This window comes from Triturus cristatus, chromosome 12 (assembly GCF_964204655.1).
Source record: "Triturus cristatus chromosome 12, aTriCri1.1, whole genome shotgun sequence".
In the NCBI taxonomy this organism is placed as follows: Eukaryota; Metazoa; Chordata; class Amphibia; order Caudata; family Salamandridae; genus Triturus; species Triturus cristatus.
In genome coordinates this window covers 347,650,445-347,674,283 of record NC_140595.1, presented here as the reverse complement: position 1 = coordinate 347,674,283, position 23,839 = coordinate 347,650,445, and the positions used below count along the sequence as shown (strand labels likewise).

General features: G+C 40.6%; 1 protein-coding gene across 1 annotated transcript in view; it reads right to left on the bottom strand.

The window, feature by feature from the left end:
• The window catches only part of LOC146775984 (uncharacterized), a 548,205-nt gene that overhangs the window by 69,948 nt on the left and 454,418 nt on the right, over positions 1 to 23,839 (bottom strand). The window contains exon 5 of the mRNA XM_085640019.1: positions 15,153 to 15,221. Coding sequence (XP_085496145.1) covers positions 15,153 to 15,221 — 69 coding nt within the window. The remainder of the gene's footprint in view (positions 1 to 15,152; positions 15,222 to 23,839) is intronic.

Below are 23,839 nucleotides of genomic sequence, written 5' to 3'. Positions count from 1 at the left end.
TCTTTGAGGAATATCATTCTATAGTGACCTTCCGGCATGGAGTGGACAACAAAATAGCAGACGCTCTCGCGAGACAAGAAAACCCAACACATCAGTCTGTCTCACTCGAGCAATCAATCATATAACCGAGTGGAGTATTATGCGTGGTTCAAACAAATGACTTTTTGCAGAAACCAGAAAAGGGGTACAGTCCTGCACTTGGAGAACTTGGCTTAGACATCACAGAGATTGGCAAATGCATCAAGGACTCCCCATGAAAGGCTCTCAGGTGCTTGTTCCTACCAGAGACCTATGCAAAACAGTGTTTTCGTGGTGTCACAATCTCCTGTGTGCCGGTCACATGGGGGGTGCGAAAACATTGGAGAAGGTGCATCAGCAATTCTGGTGGCCGACCGTTCGCCCAGATATTCTGCAGTGGGTGAAAAAATGTCCCACATGTGCCCAGATGAAAACAGATCACAGACAAGCTCAAGGACTTTTGCAACCAATACCCACACCAGATGCCCCATGGGAGAGGATATCTGTGGACTTCATAGGGTGGCTACCCAAGGATCAGGGGAATACAGCAATAGTGGTGGTCATAGACTACTTGACCAAAATAGGACATTTTACTGCTTGTAAGCAAGTACCTTAAGCAGGACAGCTGGCCCGGATTCTAATGACACATGTGGTATGGCTTCATGGCCTCCCCAAAACCATAGTTTCAGATAGAGAGGCCCAGTTCACTGCCCATTTCTGGAAAACATGGTGTTCTGAACTAAAGATTGCCTCTTCACTTTCCACAAGCTTCCATCCTCCAACAGATGGCCACACAAAAAGACTAAATCAGACTCTTAAACAATTCCTCATGTGCTATGTTGACAACAATACTGATGCATGGGTGGACTGGTTGTGGGTGGCAGAGATCGCATATAATAGCGCCAAGCACTCCTCCACGCAACACACTCCTTTCTTTAGTAACTACGGAATACACCCCAGGTTCAACCCTCTGATACTCCCCAGTACCAACGCCAGACTACCCAACCTCCATGATAGGTTGTTGCATGTACGTAAGATATTGCTTGCCACACGTACTAATCTGATCCAGGCCAAAGATAGATACAAAGCCCAGGCGGACAAGCATCGTAGACCTGGTCCTTCATATAAAAAAAGGGGATTTGGTTTAGCTATCAACTAAACATATCCATTTCAAGAAACACAGCTTGCTTAACCCCAGGTTCATAGGCCCTTATCGTGTGATCAAACATATCAGCCCTGTGGCTGTGAAGTTGTGCCTGCCAATCCACTTCCGAATCCACCTCGTTTTCCATGTTTCTCTCTTAAAACCTTCACACAGTCCGGTAAAGCGGAAATCCATACCCCTTTGGGTTCATCAAGACCAGGAGTATGAGGTTAAGGGGATTTTAGATGCAAAAAGAGTATGAGGGAAGTTGTGGTATCTAGTTGCCTGGAAGGGTTATGGGCCTGAGGAAAACTCATGGGAACCTGCGGTGGCTGTACACGCCTCCTGTCTGGTAGCCAGCTTTCATCGTTTGCACCCTGACAAAACGTCTGCCAGTCAGCGTTCCCCAGGAAGGGGATTTGCTGTCAGGGTTTGCAGGCGGTGACATGCTGACCAGTTAACCGCTCTACAAGGAAGCATGAGCGGCTGCGAACTACATTTCCCGGCATGCCTAGCAAGTCACATTGCACGTGACGCAAACGCAAAGCCGGCTACGGAGTTAAAGGGCGGCCGGTGACTGTCTGCGCTGCTGATTATTCCTTATGGACGTTTGCAGACTTCTCCTATGGAATCCTCTGAAGTATGGCGGTAAGAGTGCCTTTGGCACTTACCTTCGTGTAGTCTCATTGGGAGTGAGACAGCGGGGTGCGGCAACCTCGCCTATCTCCTCCATGTATAGTTCTCCTCTGTTGGCCGAGACCGGCAGTATGCGGTCTCTTGCAGAGGCGATTCTTGGCCCCTCACGAGCACATCAGCTCATTCCGGTAAACCTTCTCCATTGGCTGAGACCGGCTTTACGCAGTCTCTTGCGGAGGAGGTTCCTAGCCCCTCAAGAGCACATCGGCTCATTACGGTAAACCTTCTTCGTTGGCCGTGACCAGCATTACGCGGTTTCATGCAGGGGAGAGGCTACTTTTAAACTTATAACTATTGTATCTTGGTACAAGAAGCTGTTTGTCTCACATATGTGTTTATATCACATCACAAAACATACCGTTGGGAAAAGCAGTGTGAACTACAACATTGCGATATTTTGGTTGCCTTAGAACTGTGCTGTACTCTCTGTTGTGAGGAAACAAAGGGAGCGGTGACAAGTATTATCATTTTGAGGAACCTTGACAAATTCGAACATTCCTGAACTTTGTTTTCTGTTGGTCTGGTATTAGTAATCACATGGTTACTTCTTGTTCTCTGTTTTCTTATCACCTGAAGAAAGATACAATGACGGGGTGTACAGTCAGTCTCTGTTGAGTCTTTAAAGGTGTTACCACATGTATATTTAGGTATGTGAGAGGGGGGAACTATTACGTATATATTAGATTTAGACAAGCAAGCAAGAAAGGATTTGTTCACCTGTGTATTCTCTTTTCTTCATAGTTTCATGTGGAAAACTCACATCCATCCCTACTCTCTTCTGGCAACATGCTCTCACCCTTTTTTCCTTTACAGGTAGGACATGTGAAACATAGTATGCTCAGAATGTGATAATCTCTCTGGTTTGCATTACAAGTATATATATATATATATAGGTTTTAGACTTACCCTGTGTTTCTTTGTCACCCTCAGATCTCCCTTCTTGCAGTCCCTACCCTTTCCTTCCCTCGCTTGACAATGCCAAAAGTCTGTGTGTGTTCACATTGCAGACTTGGGGCCGTCGAGAGGTGGACCCCTTTGAGCATCAGCACAATCCAGAGGATTCTGGTAGGAAGAGTCTGACACTACCCCTGCAATCATGCCAACACCCAGGCACTACCCATGCACTCATCCATGTACTCAAGCACTACCCCTGCACTTTTGCAATCACCCAGGCACTACCCATGCACTCATCCATGTACTCAAGCACTGCCCCTGCACTCATACAATCACTCAGGCAGTATATATGCACTCCTCCAATCAACCAGGCACTACCCATGCACTCATGCAATCACCCAGGCACTAACCATGCACTCATCCATGCACTCAGGCACTACCCATGCACTTCTCCAATCACCTAGGCACTACCCATGCACTTCTCCAATCACCCAGGTTCTACCCATGCACTCCTCCAATCACCCAGGCACTACCCATGCACTCCTCCAATCACCCAGGCACTACTCATGCACTTATGCATTCACTCAGGCACTACCCCTGCACTCTTGTATTCACTCAGGCAGTACACATGCACTCCTCCAATCACCCAGGCAGTAGCCATGCACTCATGCAATCACCCAGGATCTACCCATGCACTCATACATTCTCTCAAATACTACCCATGCACTCATCCATGCCCTCAGGTACTACCCCTGCATGCATGCAATCACACAGGCACTACCCATGCACTCCTCCAATTACCCAAGCACTACCCATGCAATCACTTAGGCACTACCCATGCACTTATCCATGCCCTCAGGTACTACCACTGCACTCATGCAATCACCCAAGCTGTACACATGCACTCCTCCAATCACCCGGACACTACCCATACACTCATGCAATTACCCAGGAACTACCCATGCACTCCTCCATGTACTCAAGCACTACCCATGCACTCATACATGTACTCAGGCACTACCCGTGCACTTCTCCAATCACCCAGGCACTACCCATGAACTCCTCCAATTACCCATGCACTATCCATGCACTCCTGCAATCACTCAGGCACAACCCCTGCAGTCATCAATGCACTCAGGCACTACTCCTGCACTCATGCAATCAGCTAAGCAGAACGCATGCACTCCTCCAATCACCCAGACACTACCCATGCACTCATGTAATCACCCAGGAAGTATCCATGCACTCACGCACTACCCATGCACTCATGTAATTACCCAGGCAGTACCCATGCACTCATCCATGCACTCAGGCACTACGCATGCACTCATAAAATCACTCAGGCACTACCCGTGCACTCATCCAAGCACTCAGACACTACCCCCGCACTCTTGCAATCACCCAAGCAATTTTTCTATTTTTAACCAGTTTATGCGGCTTCGTAAGAACTGTTTTTTTAAACAATTTTTTTTGTATTTACTAACAGTTTTTTTTGTGTGTTTTCTTTTACTTTTTTCAAACAAAACTAAATTCAACAGTCCATTAGAACTATATGGAAAAAAGAAAAAGAATATTTGGGAGCATATAAAAAAAAATTAAAACTTGTGTGTTTTAATTGCATTGAGTATAACAGGAGTATAACATCAATGCATTGCTTCCCAACGCATAGTTTTGCTTGACATTTTTTACAGTTGATTGAAGCATCCACAAGCTCAGGGAAAATGTGTGGCCAAGGGGAAGGTAGAACTCCTGCAGTTGACGTAGATGGAGCATTTGGGTCAACCTGGGCAGGTTGTTCATTTTTTTCTCTCTGCATGATTTCTTTAGCCAAATGAACTGGGTGAATAGTCTCTAGGTGCTTTTTCATAGAGGATGTTCCACAAGAGTACTTTTTTCAGATCCTCTTGAAAGTACTCTTTTGCACAATTGGCAAGTAACCTTTCTTGTTTTGACCTTTTTTCACAGTCTGGCACTGTAAAGAAAGCCCAAACAACACTCTCCTTTCTTTTTTTGACAGGCTCCTCCAGATAATCTACCTCTTCCAGGAGATCATCTTCTGGATGACTAAATGCCATTTTTATGATAAACAGTAAAAAAACACACCCAAAAAAGAAATTGCAACAGGCTAGAATAAACAGGTCTTACCAGGAAGAGAGAACAAAAATAAGAGAAATAAAATAGGTTTTAGATCCTCCCTCTAACAGAATGAAAAGGTTTTAAACCAATCAGAAGCTTTCTTTTAAGGACACATGGAGTCGCTTAGGGTGCGCGCTCCCGTCGCTTACACATCGCGCACCCGTAAAATTATGTATACATAATTATTAGGTGGTTATAAAATATTTTAAAAAGTATATTAGTGAAATTGTATAAGCAAAACTGATATTTAAACTTTGTACAGGAATATTTCACACTTTGAAAATTACGCTGGAGTCGCAACCCCGGAAATACGTGCCGGCAAGGGTCACACATCCTACGCGCATACATCACGCACTCGTGAAATCTTGTACAGTTAATTCTTAAGCATTAATTTCTGTTTATAAATTGTTTTCTAAAGTATATTAGTGAAAGTCTTTAACCAAAACAAATATTTAAAATTTCTACAATGATACTTCATACTTTTGAAATTACGCCGGAGTCGCGACTCCTGCGTGATTCCAGAAATACGCAGCAGCAGGGTTCGCGCACCCTGAATCCACGCACCCATCCCTTATAATTTTTTATTTTTTTAAAGTAGCATAACAATACAATAAAACAACTTTCACAGCATTATTTCAAGTATATATAAATTTAAATTGTTCACATAAATAAAAGAATACATTTTTAGTAGTGTATGGTATATGTATTTAAAAGGAGTGATTTTAATTATTAAAGAAGATTTTAGAAAAACTATGAATAATTTTAAAAAGAAAAGTTCAAATATACTTTCAATCATTTTTAAATAAAAGGAATTCTATAAAACACTTAGAAATACTGTAAAAAAGGTAAGATTACAATAATTTTATACTTAAGGTTTACTGGCACATGCATCAAGGAAGGCTTTTGCGATTCCTTAATTGCGATCATTAAGGAATCGCAATAAAGAAATCGCAAAAGCCTATACACGTAGGAATCGCTATAAAAATGGAGATTCCTAAACATTCCTTAATTGGGACTCGCAAATTGTGAGTCGCAATTAAGGAATGGCTTCCCATTTATTCCTATGGGCCTTCATGCCCATAGCAATGAATGGGAATTGCATGCGCAATTTGCGAGTACGAAATAGGTACTCGCAAATTGCGCATGCAATTTCAAGGGTGCCAACAAGGCACCCTCTTGCACCCCTGAAATTGTATTGTGCACCCATGTTGTGCACACACATGCCAAAGGGCATGTGTGTGTAACATGTAACTTTGAAAAATGCACTTTAGTGCATTTTTCAAAGTTTTTGCAAATTACCGACCAGTTTATTGTTTCGGTAATTTGCAACCCCTAATAGCGAAATCGCTATTTTAAATTTGCAATTCCTTAAATGCAATCACAATTTGCGAGTTTTGCCTTTGGGATGATGCATCCCAAATGCAAAAATACTGATCGCAAAGGGGCAGATTCTGAGAACCTGCCCGTTTGTGACTGGTTTTTAGTTTGATGCATGGGGGCTCTAACATTTAAAAAATCTTTGAAATTCACTGAAAAAAACATAGGTTTCAGGGACGTTATAGTTAGGAATCAGCATAAAAAAACCTTTTAAATTCACTGAAAAAAACACAGGTTTCAGGGACGTTATAGTTAGGTTGACATTTCACTCGTACAAAACCAGAGAAATTCGCCCATTATAACTCGTGCCCCGCAATGCACTGCTGATGACATCACATATTACATCACTGATGACATGGTCAGTGACATCACTGATGACATCTCAAATGACATCCCTAATGACATCATCCACATGATCATCTGATGCACCTTCTCACACCCTAACATAACCTTTGATACACCCACTTTAAAATACAGACTACCAATATTGAAACCATAGACAGACCAATATCAGTTAGTACATACCCGCTCACTGATTCATATGTCTACACACTCACACATCCAGTCACCAACCCCTACAGTCACTCATACACACATTCATTCATCAATACAGCCATTGATATATCCACTCATACACCCAAATAGACACACACACTGTCACTCACCCAAAGAGTAACTCAAACACCTATACAGTCACCCAAAGAATCAATCACACTGCCATTTACTCACCTATACAGTTATACACACACACCACCTCACTTATTCATATAGATAGTACCATATACGTACTCTCTTCAACAACTACTGATATAAGAACACACTTATCCATGCAGCCACTGTCACAATCACTCACTGTCACATTTTGTCACTTATATATTCCAACACTCACATATACTGCCTTTCACATATTAAGTTACTTACGCCATATACCACTGAGACATCCATTCACTCACCAACACAGCTATACGCACACTCATTCACCCATACAGTCCCTAACACACGCATTCATAGACCCATACACCCAGTGAATTATCCACTTACACATACGTGCAAGGAGTCACACCCCCCACCCACCCACACAAACACTCAGGCAGCCATACAGGTAATCAGCCAACCAGTCATTAACCCATATAGACACTCATGTAGCTACTCACCAACCCTTGCAGCCACTTACACACCAACTGACAGACTGATACAGACATTCACACAGATTAGTCATTCACCCATGCATTCATTAAGGCACGTTTAATAACTCACTTATACAGTCAGTCACGCACCCACTAAATCATCTATGCAGACCCTCATACACCCACTCATTCTTCAATAAACCTTGGTGTGTGTATATATATATATATATATATATATATATATATATATATATATATATATATATATATATATGTATATATATGTATATAACATTCTGAAACTTTTTAGAAACACTCAGTCACTGGGTGATGTCATCTGCATTGCGGGGGCGCGAGTTATAGTTAGCTCAGCTAACTATAACAGCTGAATTTCTCTGGTTTGTAAGAGTATAATGCCAACCTTACTATAACGTCCCTGAAACCTGTGGTTTTTTCAGGGAAAAAAAATAAGATAGATAGATAGATAGACAGACAGACAGACAGACAGACAGACAGACAGACAGACAGATAGATAGAGTGAAACAGCGAGGCTCTTTTAGCTTCTTTCACAATGCCATTGATTACATATACCGGCCATTCCTGTCTAATCCTCTGTAGTATACAGTAGGACTCCAATCATAAAAACAGAACAACAGCAGAAATATTGCCTTTGTGATCAGCACACTGCTGTGTTCAGCACAATATTACATGAAGTGTGGCACTCAATCACATAGCTGGCACGTAAGAAACTGTGATTGCACTTCACAGCAATGCATAAGTACACAGTTATTGAGAGGCTCCTGTTACTGTGCTACCAATTTCTCTCTGTGTTTGATTTAGACTACTTCAGTTTCTAATATGCCCACTTTGCTAATAACAGCACCAACAATAGGCGGATCACTTCTTGGAGCAATTTCTGTAGGTTGAAATAATTATATAGTTTATGTCACTCCAGGGGAAAATAAAACGTATCTGCAGCCCCCCCATATTTCCAATGTGACTACTCTTGTGGTCAGCTGTGGTGACATAAGTGGCATTACAGAAGGAATTCTACATGTTCTTAAATCATTTCAAAATGTGCTAGAATCTAAGGCTGGTAAAAAAATCACAGTGCCTGGAATGATACACACCTTAAATTAATGCAGTCTGGATATATGTGTTCACATGCCTGACTCCCTAAATAATCATGCAGATTAAGGTAACAATCAGGGTCAGGCCAACTGAAGGATGATTGGCAAAATAGGGCACAGAATTGAGATTAGGATGTGGAACACTGCATGTGCAGATCGCTTGAACCAGTTATACCATAATCCATACTCAGATACAAATTGGTCATGCGCAAGTATTTGACTCTACATACAGGAGGCTCTAACTGTATGTCTCACAAATATTTACATAATGAAATACGCATCCTCCCCCGAGGTGGCCTGCTAAAGTTGTTTAAAAATAAGTTGCTTATATTTAGTCTGTATAAGCACCTGTTGAGACCCAAGCCCATTGAGAAAATATTTACATGTCTGGTCTCTCTTTTATCATAGCTCATTACAAAATAAACTTACAGGACTAGTTTCAACAGACAGTATCGTGTGAAAAAGGTGGGAAAATACCAAATGTTTGGAAATGTCATGCATAAAAACACAAAACGCTTGATTTTCAGCAGGGACTCCTGGTTAGCAAGATCCAAGGAGGGAGATTTGTTATCCACTGTCAGGGATCCATATATTGAATGCTGCTCCTCACCCTGTGCCTCCCCTTGAGTCTAACCACAAACATTTAGTAAATGAAAAAGTATTACATATAATAGAGTACTTTATTTCGGTTAAAATTAACCATCAAAGTGTACATACAAAAATACAATAAAATATGTCTAAAAAGTAAGTAAAATAATAAATAATATTGCACATGCCCAAGTAGTACGTATAAGACCGTGGGGAAACAGGGCAGAAAGGATAGGAATGGAAGAAACACAGGTGTTCAACCTGTGTTCTTGACCACTCCAAAATGTCCTCTGAGGCAAATCCACCACTTATTTAATATGAAGAATAGGGTTTTATACTATAGAAAAGCAAGTAATATTAATAAATGAACCGATGTACCAGCCACAGAAGGGTATGGAAGAGCATGACACATGCGTGAGTACGAGTATTCATGTAGCAGACCCAGACAGGGTAAAAAGGATGGAGCATCAAGACTTCAAAAGGCAATGCCCAAAAACAAAAAACCGGAGAAACTACAGTGGTTTCGTCAGGGTGAAAACAAATACTTGAAAGCAGAGTCAATCAAAAAAGGTTGCTTAATACATGGCAAAAATATGGCAATAGTTTCCTTTAAGGAATAGAATGCATGTTAAATGACGTTGGAACACAAAATTACACAACACTCGCTAGTAAATGCTGGTAAAGTATCATATCAACGTTTTGACCCTGACAAAGCATTATTAAAATGTCATGGCGGGTCTTCTTCAGGACAAAAAGGGATGACAGCCCAGCATGGGGGTGGGCTCCCTTGGGCGTTCCTCTCAGAACTGGTGTTCATCAAATTAGTTCCTTTTCTCCGTACTGGGCTGTCATCCCTTTTTGTCCTGAAGAAGACCCGCCATGACATTTTAATAATGCTTTGTCAGGGTCGAAACGCCAATGGTAATATATGGTTCAGCCTCACCAAATCTCATGGTTCAAATCATTAAGCAAATGTGCTAGTTACCAGAGATATTGTGTGTTTCCCTGCTGTTCTGACCATCTCTTAATTTCCTCTATCCCACATTGTATATATGCACTGCACCACTATCACTGAGCACCAAATGTCACTTCAATTCTTGTCACTCTAATTTTTGTATCTCATTTTGACAGCCCTTTAAATACGTGTAAATACACATGAGAGCTTCAATTTATATAATATAATACTTTACCAGCATCTACTAGCGAGTGTTGTGTAATTTTGTCTTCCGTCATTTAACATGCATTCTATTCCTTAAAGGAAATTATTGCCATATTTTTGCCATGTATTAAGCAACCTTTTTTGATTGATTCTACTTTCAAGTATTTGTTTTCACCCTGACTGAACCACTGTAGTATCTCCTATACATACCCAGGTTCTGAGGGCCACAGGGTCACCCCATTGTTGTTATACAAAAACATAAAAACATGCTCACAGAGGGAAAGCTGGGTGTGAACTGGTACCCTACTAAAGGAGTCCAACAAGAAGCGCTGTCGCTAGGCAAAGAGGTTTTGGTATGAGCTGTTTATATACTGTCTCTGCTGCGTTTGATCAGGAAATACACCTCCAATACCTTGGATATGAAAAGTCTCATTCTTCAGATCAAAAGAGACACAACGATGGAGAGGAAATATGACTTACATGCAATCTATCAGTACAGTTTCCAGCATGAGACTGGATTCCACATTTTCCAGGTTTTTCAATAATACTGGGTGCGCTTCTGTCATATATGTTTCTTGTGAGGAGTGATGTCATGAAATCTTGTACAGTGGCATGAGTGGCAACATGGAAGGCCACTTACAAAATGCATAGATATACATGCATTCTCAGCAAGGCTTTCAGAGAGCCGTCTTCATCCACTGATATTTTGTGATGTCATCCATATTTTGTTTCCAACCACAAAACATATAGAATGAGACAGTGGCTCCCCTCTCTGTAAATAATAACATGCATTTTTCCTATACACATCAGGTTACAAAGTAGTCTCATTCTGTACCAAGGACTCACAGGCCCATATGACCTTTACTTACTTACTCTTTTTATCTTATTTAAAGTTGGGTTTTTTGCAAGGTCTTGGCAGCTCCCTAGAAGATACTATCTGGCCCTTGCTGCTGCCTGCAGTATACAAGTTCTGTTGCAAGCACTGCAATGGCACCCATCTTTAAATGGCCTTAAAAGAATTTGAAGATGGCCGTTCATGCAGGTGCATATATAGTGAAACATCTTTAATTTGGCTATAAAACTATTAAAAAATGGCCGCCAATGCACATACATGTGCCTGCAGAAGGTAATCATTTTTAAATTAATTTTATTGTACTTTAGTAAAATCATTCAAAGATGGTCTCCCATGTGTGCAGACACACGGGTGGCTACCTTGTAATGGTTGTTGTTATGCTTCACCAGAAACTATTCTGAAGAAACAAGAATTTTTTCAAGCCAGTGGCTCGGGACCAACACCAGACCTATTTGGCAATATTTGTTTTGACATCATGAATGTCACTATTATCCAGTTGTTATCGACATTGTCAAAATGGCATGTTGTCAACAAATTGGACAAAAAAAGTTATTTGAACGTCCAAACAGAGCACTACTGCAACTTTTAACATTTTAAATATTTAATAGTAACAATATAACATGTAATAACAATGATCAACAATTCCTTGCATGAAAGCAACAAGCGCTGCATCCCCCAGTTATCCCGAAGATGATTTGGGTCCCAGCAACAAAAATGTTTTCAGTTACACATTTTAGGATTTGTGTAAAAGTGGTGCAGAAAACACAGATTTCAGACTTATCTTTTACGATGCTCACTCTAAAATCCCGTAAAATAAGGTTCTTTCTCTCCCTCTTTTACATTGCATTTATTCACTGTATGACATTAAAATGCATTACTAAACATCAGATCCTTAGCTACATTTCTTGGGGGAAATTCCAAGTCCAACAATGATTTAAACCTCTAGAAACCTTCAAAATGTGACATTATAAACGTGAGAAAAATCTTCCAGATCACTTGGGTAAAGACCTGAACAAATTATTTTACTCAAGGGGCAAAAAAGAGTTTGACTCATACTGACATATTACACTAATGACTCCTCAGTCCACAAGAACCGTGAAATCCTATCCATCATTTAGTTTTGCGAGATCTTTGAGAAAATAAATGCCCTAGTTGGCATTTCAAAATGTATGTTATTGAGAAAAAAAAACATCGAGGTCTATCGAAACATAATAAAAATACCTTCATTTTTTCCTCAATATCATAAACATGGAAACAGTTAGCAAAATGATTATTCACCAATAAATAGTTTTCACTAAAATTTCTAACCTTCAGTTTACAAGACAATGCGCTGAAGCTTAATTGTGTAATTACTAATTGCTTCATTGTCACTTTTCATGGTGTGCAATGGATGTTGAGTCAAAGAATGCTAGTGGTGGCAGAAGTGACACCATGCACCCTTTGTACCTCATGACATTACGGTATTGACCCCTGGTTTAAGCTTTACACTCAAACGTCTGTTACTGGCTGGTGAGGAGCAAGGGGAGGGTGAAACAGTGGAAGCCTCAGAAAGCAACCAAGATTTAGAGACCAGTTTGCTTTTAGGACCTTCTGCTTCCTTCATGACCCTTAAAGAGGGATATCAAGGGCAGTGTAATGTGTACCAAAGGACAATCAATGGTAACAAATGTTATTCCTAGTTTGTCCTCATTCCTATACATGGGTGTGGCCTCTTCTCAGTGAAAGTGCATTTATTCCAATAAACACTAGTTCCATCAACACAAACTCACTCCTTTAGGATTATTTGTGTCGACCTTTTGTTTGCCTTGGCTGTAGTAGAAATGGATCATTCACCATGGTTATGCGTACTCTCCCTATCACCCAGTAAACCCTAGAATCAAGCTAAAATCAGAGGATATGAAGATGTTCATCGTGAAATTGGCAATTTCTGTCAAAATGAATTAACCATCAAAGCTTAATGCTGCTCTAGCTACAAAATGATCCATACGTAAATGTTCTACTTCAGACTAAATAAAAAAAATATATAGAAACATTTATACATGGGAAAATGGAGTTAATACAAAATATTCTAAATTCGTGCCAACACAGGTACACAATATTTGTGCAAAATTGTTTTCCCCATTTAAGTTGCAAGTGTTGTCAGGTCCCATATTCAAAGTGTGTGTGTCACAGATGGCCATCATATGTAACCCTCTAACTACCCTTTTCTGAGCACCAAAATCTGATTAGACCTGCCTGCAGAGTCATGTCCATGCAAAAGATGACGCCGCCCTCCTTCAGTGCCAGAAGTTGATTTTTTGATCTGGGACATGAGGGGTGATAAGGCTTCTCAAGTGATGGATCTTTGGGGGCTGTTGAACATTTGAGCTGGTAGAATGTAAAGAACTGCTATGCATAGAGTTGACTGGTAAAATCTGAAAGCTCTGTGAACTGTAACTTGTAAATGAACAGAGCAGAGAAGCATGTGAGAGCATTTCTTCAAGGGGATGTAAGGGGATTCGTTTTATTAAAAAAAAGTGCACATAATAATCCATATTATACCTAAATTGGCTGATTGCCAATAGATTCAGAATGGACACTCATGAAATATGTCAATACTCCAATGATCTGCCAAGCAAGCCTGAACACTCCCAAAGGTTTTGAGTACTTACCCTCCAAAAATCATTTTGAAAACATGGTGGCAAAATGAAGCATTTTCTAGCAAAACTTCAAAATTGTGGCTTAAAGCCACAGGTATTACAGGCAGTCCAATGTATGTGGATAATCAATTTCACTTGCTGTATCTTTTTTATTTAATGTATAGCTTCTTTCTTCACTTGTGCATTCTATTTTACACAATTTGCCGCCCTACAGTAATAAATCTGTTTTTCGTTTACTTTCTCATCTCCCCCAGGTACTTATAGCTTGGCTACATGTGCTCAACTTGGGCTTTATTATGATCCTGCAGTCTGTCTTCCAGACTACATACCAACCTTATCTTATTGCCGGTTTTGAAGAGACCCAGTGACCCCTCACCTCTCATCACACTATTGGGTCTCTTGGAGGACATGGCAGGATGTAGGGGGTATGGTCCCTTGTTGGACTGGGCACCGCAATACCAAAATAAGATATTTCTAGTGCATGGAACTCTACATATCCTCCTGCTCTGGGGGGCTGCCATGAACTAGTGCGTGCAGTGGAGGAGCCTATACATGTGGCCCGTGGCTCCCCCAAAAGAAAAAGTGTGGCAAACGGTGAGAAAATTCTATGCATTTAAGTAATTTGGGAAAGATGCTTTCTATTGTACGTCTTTCCTTTAAAACGTATCTTATCACTTGCACCATACAGTTTCTTTATGTACATGACAAAGTCAATACAAATTGGTATATAAAAAAGTAGAACCTTTGTGATGCCACAACCTATATTTAAAACAGAATACACACTGCCATTGCAGGCAGCAGGGCCTGTGCAGTGAGAATCTGAAAGAAAGCTCAGGCAATGGCTGCTACTTGAACCCCCCCCCCCCCCCCCCCCATTTGTACCACCACTGCCTTCAGCTCTATTTTAACAAGCCCACGTTATAGGTAGCATATTTACTTGTAGCTCACCAGAGTTCTCATTTTTCACTTTCTAGTAGAATTAAACACTGTTAGTTTCAGAGTTCAGTTTGCTGTGTCAGGCTGTCATCAATCAGGCTTTCACTGCCAGGAAACTGTGTCAGGCTGCAGTGCGCATTCCACACGTTCCCTCTATAAACCGGAAGAAGTTTGGTCTGAAGCCACTCTTGGTATGACGACTGATGTTATACTTTATATGATCATGCCTGGTTCTGTGATGTCCTCTCTGATATATTAAACAGTTCACCTAAATCCCTGTAGCCACCCATCCACGTACAACACTCAAGGCCAGCACTTACAAAAGGCATATACAGCAGCAGCTTAAGGCCACCACCTCTAGTCAGTGCCCAAAATGACACCAAAAGCCCCAAAAGAGCCAGAACCCTTTTTAATCAAGGTGTGGTGAACGCACCAGCATACAAATGCTACCTTACCTAGAGCTCTGACAATCCTCAGATCTTTCCTGACAGCACTCTGTTGCTTCCATAGTCATTGTATATGCCCTATATAATAATACAATAAAAAGAACATTGTTGAAACTGATAAGATCCTCATGTTCAAGGCGATATCATGGCTTACAATTATAAAAGAACTGCATAAATACATATATTCTATGCAGCAATACACACAATGACTATGTGACAGATATTCACTGCAAATGGAATACATTCAGAGAATAAACACAACCTGAACCTCCAGTGACATAAATATGCTGAAGACAAGTGTGTGCAGCTGGTTTCCACAATTACGTTTTCTAACTGCACACGAAAAATACATGAATCGCATTATTTTGGCCACCTCTCGAGAAAAAAGGTTTATTTAATCGTTAGTCGTCTAACCCCTTTTTGCCCTTTTGTCTCACATTTGCAAGAAGCGCTTTTCTTTAACTAAAAAATATATTTTGTAATGCATCAGGATGGGAGGAAAAATAAAAGCAGGTGCTGGGGAAGGGCCCAGGAGAAAACGTGTAATATGTATTGGCAGCCGAGCAAGTCCCTATGTGGCCTTCAACAAACAAACTATGCACGAATTGAACTGACATATTTACAGTCGTTATATTATTTCACAACCCAGACACGAAATGTTCTGGATTAAAATTAAAATCGTTCTTCTGACTGTCCTTTACGTTTTTAAATACTCTGGGAAGGGCCTCATTTCGCAAATTTATTGTCTGTATGGATTTATGTATTGGCAAACAACTTGACCCACAATTAAACAGCATATTTCAGGAAGATAATTTTTAGATAACAGAGTATAAAAATGAATATAGAACCCGTTAGTTATAGAAAAAAGCTTGAGATTCTTCTGGTGTTTTTTTCTATGTGACTCGTATCTGATATTAATAGCAGTATCCTCTACTGCTAAAAAATAAAAAATAAAAATAAAAATTGCCAGTATTAGCAAAACAACATTTAACGTCCCCAAATAAAAAATAATTACGTTTGTACATAGTTAGTTTTCTTTATGCTTACTAACATAATGTGTACTTTTTCAACTTCAAGTTCGAAATGGTTGGCGTGGGCAGCGGATGTAGTCTGGTCAACAGGAAGTGCGGTTTCTCTAAGCAAGTTGGGTGTAGAGGATTTAGGGCAATTGTAGCAGGTGGGAGGTGTGATTTACCAAGACAACTGTGGGCCCAAGTCAGTAAGGTATGCAGCTGCAGTTCCCTATGCAAAAATCATTTTCAAATGCAATTTAGCGTCAGTGGTCCGCCCAGTGTCAACTTGCACTTGCAAATGCATTTACTCGTCTACCAGTAGAGCAGAATTTTGAGTGCGAGTACATCTGTTCACCGGGCACATTGTGGGGTTTCTAGGGTGGGGACAATTCTAAAAGTAGGTAAACACCCTCAAACTTGCGACTATGTGGCACTCACAATGGCGTAGCTAAACCTACTGCCACCCTAAGTTTGCCACCTGGTGCAGGTTCAGAGGAGGAGATGGCTTGCTCACTTCCACCCCCTCAAAAAAGAGTGCTGCCACCTGCGGGAGACCACTGGGCACTCAGAAACCTTTGGTAGGAACATTCACACCCTGGACATGGTTGGAGAATTACTACTGTCAAGAGTATGATTAGTTTTGTAGCTAGAGCTGGAATGAGATTAATGGATTCTTTTTGTTTCTTTCCTATGGAGAAACAAAACAAACATGTAAGTGATTTGCACAGTGTGAATTTACCATTGTAAATAGATTTACTCACACTTAAACTCTACCAGTACAGCAGATTTTTAAGTATGAGTATATCTGTTCACGGGGGCAGATATCATGAGGCTCTGGTAGTAATATTAAAATGAATAATGAATTCCACAGCAATCAGAAATGTACACAGATCATGAATGTAAGCCTAAGAGTGTAAGGTGTGTGAATTGGCAGTATGAGGTACGTCACCTGGGCCAACTAATGGTGAATGGAGGTAGGGGGTTTTAACAAATATTCTGCCATATTGAGATCAGCATCTGCACCATCAGGTATGTTGCAGATTAAAGGAACTAGATCAAAATGTATAATGGGTGAGGATCATTAGGCGCTTCCCCCAAGACTGAGAAGTTGAAAGTTCCATAAGGTATATATGTGTGAAATTTCTTTTAAAAATCGGGATATGATAGTCTTTTAAGAAGGGCTCTCTTTAAAGTCACCATGAAGTCAGAACAGATGCCTATCAGTCTGAAGAAGGACCATGTTTTCCCTTTGTTTTTTAGGTAAAGTGTTCTAAACCAGTGGTGAGGTGCTAGGGATGTTTCCGCCACACAAAGCTGTCCTTAAGCTACCACACACTTTTACCTTTAGTAGAGTGCACAAGTTAGAAAAATAAGGCATGTAGACTAGGTGTAGAAGCCATTAGAACTAGGCCAGGTTCCCCAAAATGGACACCATGAGTCTCTTACCAGATGCAGATGTGAAGCCCTTGGGTTCCCCAAACTTCTACCATGGATATTACGGGATCCATCAACACAACATTGCAGCTGTGTAGTGCTTGTGTCCCCTTAATCTCCATTCTTTTTTTAAAAAACGATTCAAATGGAAGAAATGTTCTACTGAGGTGTCAGTCCTATTCCTAATTGTAATCATTCTAAGACAGATTTACAGATGGTTATGATAGGAAATGCCATGTGAATTACGTTCTCTTCCCTTCCACAATGCCATCTCTCTGAGATGTGGGTCTGTCAAAGCGATCCCTTGTTTTCAAAAAATCTTACCTGTTCCAAAGACACATTTGAATATTCTCTTGTAGTTCTCCCTGCATCCCTCAAGAGGGGACATTAAAACATTTCTCACCCTGTAAAATAAAGATATGGCCGTTTCTTTTGCGTGGCTCACTTCAGCGTCATTGGTTACCTGTTGGGAAGCAGTGCATTTTCAAGGACCTTTGCTTTTGTCATAGAGCAGTTTATGGTTCAGACCCAGTTATCTGTGTTCCAACCCATTTGTCTATTGCTCTTCCTGCACTTTCCATCCCTATTCTTAGATGCTCCATCATACTTGAAAGATCCGTAAAGTTTGCACTGGGGGCTGGACATTTTTCTTCCTTGCATCTAATTGCTGCAATCACCTTCTTTTGTTCTTACAAATTATATCTAATCAGCTACCATTTGACAAGTGACTTCAGACTTTTCTATTCTTTTTTGTCAAGTTTCTTTGATTGTTCATTCATTTACATTCTATTTTAGCTGCAGGATACCATACAAGGTAACATTGTACTTTCAAATAGTACCTCCTCATCATCCTAGGCCGACAACTAGTTGGGGAACATGACATGCTCTTACAACTCACAAGCAAAATACAGGGTACCATATAAGGAGATGTACGTTTTTCTTTGTATATTTAATTCCAAAAACACTAGCTTTCTCAAATTTCATAGCATTGTACAGAGTACTCCCATTAATCTTTGCTGCCATCATTCATCCTTATATTTAACACTAAGCATTATACGTATAGGGATCTCCCTTGTCTGCAGTCTGATCTGTATTAATTAATGTGATACATTATATCTGAACCCTTCAGACTGGGAATATATTTACCAGTCTCATAAGAATAAGTTAAATGCATGTAGCCACTCTCCACCACATAACACAGCTCTTATCTACAGAGCCCTCCATCATGAGGCCTACAGTATTTGTGGGGAAGCAAATCCACACTCAGTATTACTGATATAGTTGGGTTAGAAAATCCTGGATTGCAGAATTACCACTGGACTTCAACTAATTTCCTGTAGACCCTTATGAAATGGTGAACAACATTTATGATTAGCATAAAGACACCAATTTCGACATACTATTTCATAATCCTGAACTTTTTCCAGTGGCAAATTCCTCTAGGTTTGACCTGGAGGAGATATCCGTGTAAGCCAGTGTGGTATTTTCACATGTTGTAATTCCACGGACCTCGCAATTCCATTTTGGTGAGAAACTCATGTAAATGCCCAAAATGATATTAAGAAGTCACTCATAATGAGGGCCAGAGTAGGAAATTGGCCAGTCACAGAGATTGCATGCAATGTATAAAATTATCCTGTAAAGAACTTACAATTGTGCCCCACAGAACCCACCAACATTGACTTTATTCCAAAGAACTAGGCATTCATTTAGGTTTACATGACTTTCCAGTCCAGTTCTAAATATTTCATTTTTAGAACTGGACTGGAAAGGATTTATTCTAGTAGGGGTTTTAACCAAATTCACATTCACTCCCTGTAGGATACTGTCTATGCCACAGGTCAACTTGGCAATATATTATTTCTCTTTTTCATATTTCAGAAAGTAAATCAAACTAGTAGCTCTAGTGCCACACAGCCAAGACGTAGCCAGAGCATACTTCCAAGGAGGGCTTGTACAAGGAATCCCATGAAACCCACTATTTATCCCCCAAATTGCAGCACTCACAGAATGAAATCACCTTAAAATAATGTGGACAGCCATAGGCATTTCTGGTCAGAACCCGTACAACAAAACAATCTGCGTTAATACATTGTATTGTATTGTAATTGCATTTATATAGCGCTTGTTACTCGTGATTGTGTGTTGAAGCGCTTTTTAGGAGAGTAGCACGCTACTCCGCAACCCATAAAGAGTTAGTGTTGAATTAGTATAGTGCAATATGAAAGTAATTCTAATGGTGGATATGTTAGTTATTTCTATTGAGAAGGGTAGGGAAGGGATAGAAGAGGGAACAAGGTTTGCATTTCTATAGCGCTTGTTATCCCTGATGGGGTGTTGAAGCGCTTTTTTGGCAAGTAGCACGCTACTCTGGAACCCATAAAGGATTAGTGTTGAATTAGTATAGTGAAATATGAAAGTAATTTGAGTGCATTAGTGTCAGACATTACAGTTCAGAAACATCCGCTGATTGATGTGACTGAGTTTTGCTGTCTGTGGCACCAGCGCTAACATGGGACACTACTAAATTCAATCATGTGCTGTAGATAGCGTAATTTCTTCTAAAAACCTATGGGGCATAATAACAAGCCAGGCGATAAAATTATCGCCGCTTTAGCGGCAGAAAACTGCCGCTGAAACGGCGATAATGGGCTTGATAATATGCTCTATGGAATTCCAATTGAGACCCATGTTAGATGTGAAGGACATTAAGATCATATTTACACATGTGAGCTGTGGTACTAGACCCTCTCCTTTGGAAGGGGGAAAATAATTACTCAATCTCATCAAGAAGTATTTCAATCAGCTTATGTATATTTGTCAATTATTGCATAGTACTAAGTAGTGTGTGTGTAATAAATGTACTTTTCCTTTTTCCAAAGTCATTATTGAGTGTTATTACTGTGTATCTGCAAATGTTTTTTACTAGCCCACACCACCTCCCTTGCGTAGTCCTTGGACTGCTCTGCAACACTACCCTATGAGAGTCAAGTGCTACAATGGGGTGTTTTGTTCCAAGTGGAGGACAAATGTAGACCCATTACTTGTGCAGGCCACACAACTAATGTCTCATTTTCCAACACCCACATTGTTAAAAACAAAAAAAGGTTGTTTTTTAGTTGAAAAAAATGATCTGTTTATGTTGTGTTTTGGGCCCTTTCCTGTTGAAGGTGCTAGGCCCACCCTCACAAGTGGTGTCCATTTGTATCAGGAGATATAAGAAAATACAGAATAGTAGACCATTTGCTATTACCAATTAGAATTCTCTGCATTTGTGGCTTCCAAATTTAAGCCAGTGTACCAGAAAGAAATATTTTGTATCAAATAAACTCCAAATCACATGATAGAATGGGTAGCCACAGTGGTGTACATATTATCACTGTTTTAAACTCAGTATCTTGTGTACATTTCAGAATTATATAGGTTTCCTTCATACCTGTAGGAAAGTAGAGTATTATGTAGTGTGGGGGTTAGTCTTCACCAAGTAATACTATCATGATACCCCAAAAATGGTCCTAGGAATCACTCTAACAAATCCTTTGCTCAGTCCTGGTAGAACATCAAAGAGCAGTCAGGGTTTATTAGAGGAACATGTCTTAAGCATTTCAGAATACCAACATGGACGATAAGTAATAGACATGACTCAGGAGAACTCCAACACCAGTTTTTAAAAATAGTGTATTTATATAATAATTCATCCCCAAAAAACTGAATTGTATACCTGCAACCGAAGTTATAGATTTTAGAAGTAATAGAAAATCAATGCAAAATAATACAGTGAAAATGTAACATTGCAGTCAGTGAGTAAAACCACTAACAATAATCAGTCACTAGCAGGTCGAGGTGCATTGTACCCTTGCAGTGTAAAGTTGATGCGAATCTCAGGACCAAGCCACAACAGTCAGTTTAATTTTAGCTGGCCTGTGGAGCCTGGGTACAGAGTTGTCCTGGCTGTCCCTGGTGCTAAATGAAAGCGATGGGAGAGCGGCATTTACCACTGAAATGGTGCTGATGCGATGGCGGTAGCTGACTGCAACCTCTTGGAAGGCAGGATAACAGTTCCCACAACGCAGTAGACCATCTGGCTTTGAGTGAACTCTCTGAGGGCCCAAAAGCCAGTGATTCTTTGGATCGGGAACGTTGTTTACCTGCAGCTCCCAGAGGATCAGTGCCAATACTCCAGGTGAGTCTGAGGGTGCTTCAGGCTACCACAAGGGTCTCTGTCTAGTCTGCCCCTGAGGTGATCTCATCTGGGGGTGTGGGTCACCTTTTCTATCCAGAACCCTCTATTTTGCCACTTCTAAACATGGCAGAAAACTAATTGTAGTGTACAGACCGGGCTGCTCACGCTGGAGGTATGGCTAACATGCTAGGGGTGTACATCTACTTGACTAACTAATTTCCCACCTTCCGGGTGCAAATTGTACCTGGAGTAGGGAGAAGGATGTTTCATTCACTGGGAGTCAGCCCTGATGCATATCAGAGGCAGTGCAGCCTTTTAAACTAACTGCCAGGATGTGTCACTTCACTAGCCTTCTTAGGAGGAGGGATGTATGATCTTCTTCCTGCCCAAGCCTTTGTCCCTGACTCCTGGGAGGGATCCACTGCCTGGCAGGACGTCAGAATCCTGTCTTGGTGGCAGCAAATGCGGGAAACACAGGCTTGTGAGGCAGAGCACAGAGAAGCTGGGGCAACCAGGTGGAACACCTCTAATGCAATAGAATGTGTCTAGTGCATACCTTTTTTTTCTACAACTAAACACTTTCCTCCATGTAAAACTGTGTAAGTGTGCCATGCTGTAACGTGTACTGTCTGTTACACGAGGGAGATAAACTAAAAGTGAACCCATATTTGTATGGGCTCACTTTTAGTCAGCATCTAATGTAGCCACCTGGATGCATGCCATATCGCCCAAGACATGTGATTCGTGTCAGGGGTGAGAATTATGGCAGTACTATAATGAAGTTGAGAACCTCAAGAATGCCTGGGTGGCAGCCCATGTTATCCTATAGATCGCTAAGAGTTATAGTAGTTTTCAATGGGGAACACCACTATAGGGACATAAAGGCTTGCACTTATATGTCCTCACCTTTCATATAATGCATCCTGCCTCCTGGGCTCAGGAAACTTTCCCTATGGTGCCTGAAATGGATTAAAAATAGTGTATTGACTGTCCCACACATGGTGAGGGCACAGTTGATTTTGAGCAGTTTACACTGTTTCTGCAGTCAGCAATGGCAGGCCTGCTGTCAGTAGTTTACTTTGGAAACTTAATGTGGCACAAAATCTTGCTGCAGCCCAGGGGGCCCCATTACCAACTATGCCCTGGGTACCTCTACTGCCATATACCTGGGATTTATAAGGGGGTAACGTTTTTGCCGTTTTGGGATTACCAAGTTGAGCATAACGGTTTTGGGAGAGAACACAGGCGCTGGGGTCTGGGCAGCAGACTTCAGTGTACTATCAGAATAATAACCTTCAGTATTTGGAGAGAAAAGTGGGGGGGACAATACAAAAAGGGTACATTCCTACAATACCCCTTTTATCATTCCTTATATTTTACCAAATGAACTACTATATAGCTGGCACACAATGAAAAAGCATTGTAGTTTTGCAGCTCAGTTTTTGGCTCTGGGTATCGCATGTTTTTGGAGAAAATAGTACCTAGCAACCAGAAGGGACTGTTTGACATAACAGTATATTGCTTTAGCAATCAGCAATCATGACAAGAATTTACAGTTGAAAAACGCTGTCACAAATGTCCATGTTTTCCAACTAATTTTCATTACGTTTTTTATTTCATTACGTTTTTTATTTCAACAGTTAGTTTCTGTGAGAAATTGTGTTGTGGTTGAGCGGGTGATACCCTACTCAAGCAACAGCCACAATCTTTTAGTAAAAGAACTTGTACTTAGTTTTTTGGTAGCTTGACACAAAATCAGTCAGGCTTAACATAAAGGCAATATGTAAAGTATTTATGCAGCACTTAAACATCAATAAAGTGAAAATACAACACAAGAACAATTCCACACACTAATTTAGGAAAATTGAGTAAATTTTAATAAATAATTTGACATCAAAACGACAAAAATCCTATGAGTACAGTAATGCATTTTTAAAGTTTAAAGTGAAAAATAGCACCTAAAAGAACAAAGTGCTAACCGTGACCATCTAGTTAACAAGACTGGGGCAAAGCATAAAGTTATGGTCGACCTTTGTGAGGAGCAGTTTTGATACACAAAGTTGATT